This window comes from Amborella trichopoda, chromosome 9 (genome assembly GCF_054954075.1).
Source record: "Amborella trichopoda isolate Santa Cruz 75 chromosome 9, AtrichopodaSantaCruz75HAP2 v2.0, whole genome shotgun sequence".
Lineage (NCBI taxonomy): Eukaryota > Viridiplantae > Streptophyta > Magnoliopsida > Amborellales > Amborellaceae > Amborella > Amborella trichopoda.
This window is the reverse complement of record NC_142344.1, coordinates 25,262,822-25,272,344: the sequence shown is the minus strand read 5'-3', so window position 1 is coordinate 25,272,344 and position 9,523 is coordinate 25,262,822. Positions and strand designations below refer to the sequence as shown.

General features: G+C 46.7%; 1 protein-coding gene across 1 annotated transcript; it reads left to right on the top strand.

The window, feature by feature from the left end:
- The first annotated feature begins 217 nt into the window (after positions 1-217).
- On the top strand, positions 218-8,789 carry LOC110007456 (uncharacterized). The gene is made up of 3 exons (XM_020668557.2): positions 218-443; positions 4,380-5,332; positions 6,193-8,789. The coding sequence occupies exons 1-2, from the start codon at positions 218-220 to the stop codon at positions 5,324-5,326; spliced, it is 1,173 nt and encodes a 390-aa protein (XP_020524216.2). The 3' UTR covers positions 5,327-5,332; positions 6,193-8,789.
- The last annotated feature ends 734 nt before the right edge of the window (positions 8,790-9,523 follow it).

The following is a 9,523-nucleotide window of genomic DNA, read 5'->3' as shown; positions in this document are numbered from 1 at the left end:
TTCTGGGGACATCTTTGCTGAGATGAAGGTTGGCCTTGGGTCGGCCTCATCCCCCAGATTAATCTCCTCAAGCTCATCAGCCGTAGCCTACCCGTCCCTCTTCCCACTCTTCAGGGGCTTCCTGGAGCTCCTTGTCGGGGGACTCACAAGGGTTTTCTTTAATCTTGAATGTGGCCACCCATGATCCTGACATCTCGGCCTCTAGATGGGGCACAACATGGAAGATGACTGGTCTTTGGCTGGTCCAGGTGATGGAAGGGTCCTCTTCAAGCGGGGGGTCCATGATCTCATGATTGGGCTCAATCGGTACTTGCCTCGAGCTGGGCGACGCCTCATGTACTCGGATCATGTGACAAGCCTTGTGAGAGCAGAAGCTCGAAGGTGGTTCAGTTTTGGCCCGTGTTACCAGAGCGTCGATGGTTGTAGAGAATCTTGTCGCTTGGGTCAGTATTTCTCTGAGGCGTTCTTACTGTAGCTTGGTGAGGCTGGTGCCTTGGAACTCTTTGTTTAGAGTGTCGAAATCTAGGCATCGCTGAGTGGTACCTACAGAAGGAATAGAGGAGGGGAAAGGAGGAGGGGAAAGGAGAAGAAGAGTTAAAACATCTCGGGAAGCTTTTTATGTCGTCGCCGAAATTGGACGTTTGCAGGTGGTATTTAAGGTCATGCCTTGACTTTGATCATCGTGGGGTGCTTTTAACGTCATCACCCATTTTGGTCGACTCTCGAGATACTAATAACTCAGGGTCGTCTGCCTGATTGGACGATAAGATGAGACGAGCTGCACCTGGGATGAAGTCCCGCAAGGTCGGCAGCGGAGGAAGGGGCCTGAGGAATTCTTCCTCAACTAGTGGCCGATGAAGATGATTCCTTCGTTGGGCTGACCTAGGTGCTCGCCATCTCCATCGTGATCCTTGAGGGGGTGTTTGGAATGCCCCATCAGACTGGTGAGTGGCCTTAACTTGGTGGATTGCCTCTTGTTTTAGGGACTTGAGCCTACTTCGCCCATGGTAGACTTCCCAGGGCTGAGAGGTCGAGGGCTCTGAAAGGTCCAGTGCATGCTCATGAAGGGTTTGTAGTGAGGCTTCCTCTTGAACGGGAGCGAGGGCTTGAATTCAAAAGTTTTACAAGTTCTGACAAAGAAAGGACACTCTAAAAAATGATCAATGATCTTATTGATCTTTGCTCCGGATGCTGCAGAAGAAGCCTCGGCATGCTGGATATGCTCCTTCAGCTCGACCACCATTTGAGCCTCCTACTCCATGAAGGTGGTTTCTGACTCGATAGTGCGAGTGAGTTCTGATAGATCCTCAGCCAAAGAAGCATCCAAGGCCCTTCTCTGAATCATATCCCTCTCAAGATCGATACATTTGTCCTTCAGCTTTCGTATCTCCGCCCTTATGCCTGTCATCCTATTGAAGCAAGTTCACCCCTCCATCTTGAGATCGAGCTGATGGGCAACCATAGTGGCCTTCTTCTGAGAGCAGAAATCTAGTCCCTCACGACGACGTGAGATTGACTCCTCCAAGGAAGCCAGCCTATTGGTCTTTGTCTCATGATGCAACCTTCAGCTCTCCAACTCATTTAAAGTAGTGTTAAAATGAGCGAGGACTTCTTTAAGGCCTCGTCAGTCAATGTTTGCGAAAATATGGCCTTCAGCTGGTTAGGCATATCTCGCAAAGCTTGCACGGAGAGGAGGTACTCGTTGACGTGAGTATTTGAATCGCTCTTCCCATTGAACTTGTTTCTAAATTCTAGGACGACAAATCCCAGGGGAAGGTCTTCCATGCCTCCAAGGGTCTCATGAACATAGGCCTTCGGGGGTAGAATTTCATGCATGCCCATTCTTAAAAGAATATCTTGCATTGCTTTTATGGTGCCTTCGTGTTGAGTATTTAGCATGACAGTAGGCCCATCGGTCGGTGGGTTCCCAAGTGTAGACTGATGAGTTGAAACTTGGGGTACATGTTGGCCTGCATGGGCCTGAGATTGATGAGCCGCAGTCACCGGGATGGTTTGATACATTTGTGTCTGAGGGGTGTACTGATCCAAAGGCGTCGCCACCAGTTGCAAAATTGCACGGTTTGTTGGACCGGGTGAACTACAGGCACCGATTGAAGAATCAGTTGATTCGGTTGTGCTAGGGGTTGACCTATACCACTAAGTTGGTTTGGGATCGACTCATAAGCTGGGGCATGAACGGTGTAACCTAGGTCAACTAGACTTTTAAGGGAAGCATGGACGCCCATCTCGCTTAAGGGTTAGTTTATATTGACACATCTGCTTCGTACAATGTTCAGGTCATCGCGAGCTATACTATGGTGGCTCGAAGTTGGGTTAGATCACTTAGACCTAGGTGGGTCTTGGTTTTGAGATCGTTGCGCCTCGGGGTTATCTTGGTTCGAGTTATGGGAATTGGCGTTTGATACTACATGAATTCTTCCCTCACTCGGCTCCTAATTTGGTTGCTTAAAAGCCCTTGTAGGACGATGCCCGGTTGGACCCCTTGACTATACATAGTTTTTCGGCCGGAGCCGACTTTTCGGACCACACAAATTTTAGGATTATGTGTAGACCCTTGGGACTCTTCCTTTAATTGAAGACCTGGTGTTTGAAGATATTTTTCAGCACCTTGGTCCCCCGGTCAGTAAAACCTGACAAAACAATGGAAATTTCGATAATCTCATAATAGCCCCAAAACTAGCCAAGATCTTCACAAAGATTCTCAAAAGTATCTTGCCAAGTTTTGTCGCATTCCGACATGTCTAAGGAAGTACAGACTGAGAAACAGTTTCGGCAGAATCAGTCTCTTGACCCTGAAACGGACCCTATAAGTATACCTATATTTTCTGTGTCTCAATTTACTATGGGACCACCACCATTGGATCCGATACGGTTGAAAAACCCCAAGGTCAAATTTTATCTTAAGTAGACATTCTAAGAAGAAGTTATCAACAAAATAGTGAAACAGGAGGAGCTGCACGCTATTCCCGTGTGGCCACCTAGCAAGTCAACCCATTAAAGGGGCAGTCACAATTAGTAACTTTCAACGCTTATATCTCCCTCGTCCAAGTTCGGATCGCACTAAAAATTGATGGAACGTGTTCGTCTCATCGAGACAAGCGTTTCGATATGTGGCACGCCCCACGACGACTCTCAAGCACGAAGAAAAACTAGAGATAATTGTTGATCCGTAAAGAAAGTACAGGAAAATCAACAGTGTTGTGCCTCGCTCGAGCGACCAAATCACAACGCTCGCGAGCCCGATCGACGTGAAAATAGTTCCGTCGTGTGCGTAAGGTTTAGAGTTATCTCTAGTCCGAACCTCATGCACGATGAACGGTCGGATTCCACACACAAAGTCAACGAAGTGACAACAAATTTAATCGCCGGAATTCCAGATTCCGGCCAAAACTCTAAAGTTACAAAATCTTCGTCCAGGCACGGAATCGAGCTGCGTTTGTTGCCCCACGATCGTGACCGCATGCTCAGTGTGTTCCAACGAAGAAATCACAGAAAAACATCAAGGAACGAGAACACAATCAATCCAAAATTTCAAGATTCATTCAAATTTCAAGTCACATGATCGTGCCCTAAAAGCACGATCCATAGCTCGAAGTTTGTATCAAATCAATCGTCATGCCGAGCTCTACAAGAAAACAATCTTTCGATCAAACGGGCATCAGAATGACCCCGTATCGTCCGTGAAAGATCACATAAGTTCTAAAGCAGTACAGGGACTGTTTTGAAATTCCACAAATTGTTGGAAGGGATAAATCTATCATTTTGTACCTTATTTTCTAATTTCTTTTAATTCAATTAAATATTAATTTCCAACAATTAAGTTTAATTTTGATCATCCACCCATGTTTGGGCACAACACTATCTAAACAACGTACCACCATTGTATGCAGACCTTTCACTAGCTTAATAAAATTTTTATCTTGCCTATTGTTGGGTCACATCTTGGGAAAGAGAGGAATGAGAGACAAACTTTTGGGTCAGTACCCCTAAGATTATCTCCTTCTCTCTCTTTCTCTCTCCTCTTTCATAGATGACGGAAGCCTATCGCCCGTATGTGCTTTTCACTCTTTTTTCTTCTCTTCTTCTCTCCTTCCCTCTCTATGGTCCCTCATGACCACCTTTCCCTTCTATCTCCTGGTGGTCCCTCAGGTCCACCTATCTTCTTCCTGTGTTCACCCTTGGGCTCAACTGCCTCTCCTTTTTCTCGTAGTCCCTTGTATGCGTTTTCCTTTCCTTTCTTTTTTTATACTCCCTCATAGCACCCTTTTTGGTGCACCCTCGTCGTGTCTCCCTCTCTTTCACGTCCGATGTTCCCGTGAGACCATCGTGCCCCAAATCCTTCTTACCCTAACGCCGAGCGAATCTCGAATCCCCTCCCATCGCCGTGCGACCCTCCAACCCATCGCCCACCGTGTGCCCTTTGCTTAACCTTATCCTCGTGTGCCCCTTTCCTACCCGCATCGCCGCACGCCTGTACTCTTCCCAACTCCACTGCCGTCTCGTTGCTCCCATCCCTTTTCTCTATCTCAACCCACTGTTGTGCACCAACAGCCCCATCTTTCCCTACCATCTCACGCCCTCACCTTTGCCACCAACCGCTAGCTGCCAAAGCTGCGCCACTCTCCGGTGCTCTTCTTCCCTTGCTGCCACCTATTGTCCCCCTTTCTTCTCAGCTGTCCTGTTCTCTCCCTGTGCTCCCCCACGTCCACCTTCGTGCGGTGCGCCATTATCTCAGCCACCCTTCCCTCTCCTCTTCACTGCTCCTGATTCTCCACTCCACCATCTTGTTTCAACCTGCAACAACTTACAATCGCAACACCTAAGTCCATCCAGCAGCCACCCCTTTCATTCACTGCTTTCTCTCTGCCACTTGCAGCAATCTCCACCTCTCCTACATCCACCATCCTTTGCTCCAAACTCCACCTATCTTTTGCCGCACCGTCCCTCTTCCTTGCAACCTCGCCCAGCCACCTTGCAGCTGCAACCATCAACCACCCGTGCACTTTCTTCCTCCTCCTCCAATGTCGCCCTGCTCTTAGCAATCTTCCCCTCTCTACTTCTTCTGCTCTGTCACCGCCCCCTTTCTCTCTGTTGCACCACCATTTCCGCCACCTTACAGCTACCTCCGCCACACCAATTTCTCTGCCCCTCTTTCTATCCACCTAATCCTCTGCTGCGAGCCTTTCTCTTCACCATCCTGCTCGTTGTCCTTCTCTTCACCCACGACCATCATCCCTGGCGTACCCATCAGCAACCTACCCAGCAACTTTCGCAGCCATCTCCTCGATCACCCGACCTCTGCTGAATTTCTGTAAACTCCCACTTTCCTCACTGCGTTCTCTCTCTCTAAAAAAAACCCACAAAAGAAACATCCACTTCGACCTTTTGTTCTTTTCGTTTCGTTTTTTCCCGTTTTCTCTCGTCAAAGTTTCGTCACTTCGTCCAAGTTGAAAACTCTCTCCTCAATAAGTTTTCTCTTTCTTCTTTTCTCTAATGGTTTCACTCTTTCATTCAAATAAAAAAACCCCATACATTAGCTCTCTTCCTTTCGCTCAATTCAACGATAACCCATTTGTTTAAGATTTATTTTATTAAAAGCCTCCTCTCTTTCTCCCTCTTATCTAAATCATATGTTTTATTTTATTAAAACATCCATTCTTTTTTTAAAAAAAAAACTACCTCATGTCATTTCTTTTTCCCATTTGTCTTTATGTTATTCCACTTTAATCCGTTCTCTTAATTTCATTTTATTTCACTCATCTTATTTTAACTTACTCTATTTTCATTTAATTATTTTATTTTAATCATCTCTTCTTATTTTATTTTCTTCCATCTCTTATATTTTATTTTACTTTACTCTATTTTAATTTATTCATTTTATTTTGCTTTATTCACCACTTTCGTTTTATTTTCCCCATCTTATTTTATTTTATTTTCTTTTATCCCTCTTATTTTATTTTCTTTTACTTCATTTTATTTTAATTCATTTTATTCTTATTTCATCCTAACTCTATCTTCTAATCTTATTTTATTTTCAATTCATCTCTTTCATTTTCATTTCATCTCATTCCACTTTACTTTTCATTTCACTCCACTTTATTTTATTTTATCTTCGACAAGTCAGGGTCCCAGACCCACTTGCTGGGATGTCTTATGTGTGTGTATTTGCAGAAAAGGAGAAACAGGTCAAGGGAGACAATTTCAAAGTGGCCATAGGCCAGAGGGTCTTTCCAACGTGATCTAAGAGGGCGCCCACGCGAGCCAGCTCGAGTGTGTCACGGACCCACGCGAGGTAAGTCCCACCTATCGACCCTAATTCATCTCTCACCGGTTCGTATTCCTGCCCACGTCTTCTTTACGTGGTTCTCGAGAGTGCGATATCAAGTCCCGGGTCCATCTCGAACCTGAAACCACGCCACCAGGTCAACCCGACCTGGAGAGCGAGATCAAGGCACCTAACCAACTTGGCGACTCCACTGGGGACACGCTGCCCCATCGTTCAATCGTTCTTGTTTGCTTTTCCTTTATTTTTATTCTTGCTCACTATACACACATGTCTTCGGGGTTACTTAACCCCTTCATCCGAGTTGGGGGTTTCGTAATCCCCGTACTCATGAGTCTTCATCGGGAATAGGTTCCATGAACCTTGTGCCCGACCTTTCTCCTGAGCATCAACCCTATGTCGCGCTCCCAGGTCATCACCTGGATAAAGTCGAGGATGGACCAACAAGTCCATCACTCCCTACCTCCTTGCAATGGTGGACCTTTTACCAATGCACCTTGCATTGGTGGCACACGAGGGGGAACCTCCTAGTACCCCCTCCCAGTACATGCTTTCTCACTCTGTGAGGGATCGTCACATGGTCATTCCATCACACACACATCCTCATGGCATTGGGTCTCTTAAGGCTGGACATGCTATTGGAGCCCGAGTTGACCACCAGGTCACTGGAAGTCCTTCTACAGAGGGTGTACACGTGCCAATCCCCTCGCCCGCCCAGTGCACATCTTTGCACCATGCACACACACATGGATTTAGCACTTCACTGGATTCCAAGGGTAATCACGTCAATGGGTTGGGAGAATAGTTCGCCTTTGGTCAAAGGCAAGTACCACTTGGCCATGAAGAAGGGAAATCATGGTCAAGCCCGAAAATGGGGCTGAGAGACCAAGACATTGAAAGCCCTGCTCAGAGGTAAAGAAGAAAAAGTGATTAAAGAATTCCCTCTCAAAGAAGCGAGTCATTTTCCCTCTCTCATTCCCCTTGATGTGGATGATGCTGGAAAAGCATGGCATGAGATGAACACTAGAAGGATTGCTTGGGGCATGATGAAGCCGATTATCTATGAAGATCTAAGCTTGACTCTAGGCAAAGGCGAGCCTCCAGACAAGGAAAAGAGCCAGTCTGACCGCAGTGACCCCAAGCTAGTTGAGCCATCACTCGATCAAACTCCCGAGCCCCTCTCAAGTCGGGGCACCGAGAGCAAAGCCCTCTTCGAGCAGAATGAACTCGGGGCAGCTCATATAACCAAATCAGTTTCCCCTACACTCCTGATGAGCTAGAAGGCACCGCTGAGGGGCAGTCCCGATGACTCAAGCGCGATGGAAGCCGAACCCACCGAGGTTGTTGCCCATGATCCCTTGGTGGTGGAAAGTTCGTATTATGAAGAGGTTGGTCTTCTTCCCATGATGCAAGAAAATTGTCCACCAGCTCCTCCCAAAGTCTACCACAACATCCCAGTTCCCCGAGATGAAATTGAAAAAAAACCGATACTATTGAGCTGCTTCAAAGGGCTGAAAAGCTCATTGTTGAGATCGATCTCATAAACAAGAATGGGACTTTGCCGTCACTCATCCTCTCTCATCTAGATATTCTTACCTTTGATGAGAGTTCGTCACTCTCATTCGAGGAAAGCCACTCCCCAGCACTGGATGGGATGAGTTGCACTTCACCTGCTGGCAGCCCCACGGATATGGCTCCTCCATGCCCTCAAGAAACCATGATTTCCCCGCAAAGCCAGCCGCATGCTTCCCCCATGTCATATATGTTGCATGTGCGCTCTTGACAATAATAGTACGACCTTGTCCTATGAGGAATTCACATTCCCATTTGGTGATGAAGAGCTCAGTTCTGATGGGGCCACATCTCTCGTTCTCATGCATCCAATGACTCCAACCTCTGATGAGAGTTCGTCACTCTCATTTGAGGAAAATCATTCCCTGATAGAGGACGAGATAGGCAGCAGTCCCTTCACTGACCACAACATTGATACGGTGCTTCTAGCTCCCAAAAATGCCATCATTCTTTATGAGGCCGATTACATACAACCTCCATACCTTGAAGATGTCACGGCTCCTTATGAGGCTGATCACGTGTTCGCCCCGTGTCTTGAAAAATTCTTCCCCGATGACGATCAAGTGACCTCACCATCTTGTGAGAGTTTCTGATTCTTATTAGATGATGATGATATCCAAGCCTTAAAAGATGAAGCTAACCAGAATGAAGGCTCAATGACCTTCATCAATGAGGTTGTGGAAGCAGTCGCAGTTGAGCCCATGGTCGAGAACCCCATTGAGAAAAAGGCATGTGGTGAGCGAACTCTATTGGATGGTACAGCCCCAAATGAAAGGGAAGCTTTGGGGCAACCAGCCCTAAAGCCTCCGTTATCCCTTTGCTTCCCAATGGTGAGCAACCCAATCCTCCAGTAAGAGAAGAGCTCTCAAGCATGGCTGGTGTCGAAGCTATGGTGATCAATGAAATACCAAAATACTATGGAGACGAAATTGCGCAGCTTAAGACAACATTGAAGCAGTTACAAGCTGAGATGAGGTCAAAAGATGAATCATAGAAACTTTACGCCAAGAGGTATTAGTGGCACATAAGCCTAAGCGTACCCCCTCAAGGCACCAGACCCTCTTTACCGTCCCTCAAGCACCCCATCTGATCCTCAAAACAGCACCATCAGAAGAAAGGGCACTCCCACCCTCGCCTCCCTCATTATCGGTCTCATCCCCACCGACTCAGGTTGGGAATGAAGAATTAGTGAAGGGCATGGAAGCCGAAGCATTGAAAAAGTGCAATATCCTAGTGATGGAAGAAGTGAACCACTACCAAAAGCCTTACCTAGTGTATGTTGACCAAACTCCAGTCCGCCGGGTTATCAAAGACTCGACTTCGCCAAGTTTGACGGTACTGGCTCATCGCAGCAACACATAGCCCATTTCATTGTAGCATGTGGCAATATAGCAAATAATGAGCACCTACTGTTTCAAAAATTTGTGGGAACCCTTATAGGAGCAGCATTCAAATGGTACTCTCGATTACTACCAAGGTCAATCTCATCATGGGCACAAATGGAGGAAGAGTTCCTTAGGTGCTTCTGGGATATAAAAAAAAGTGCAACTCTTTGAAATCATTGAGGTAAAACAAAAGCCACACAAGCCAGTGATCGAGTACATTGAAAGGTGGCGCAATCTGGCCACACCAATGGGTGAGCCGCAA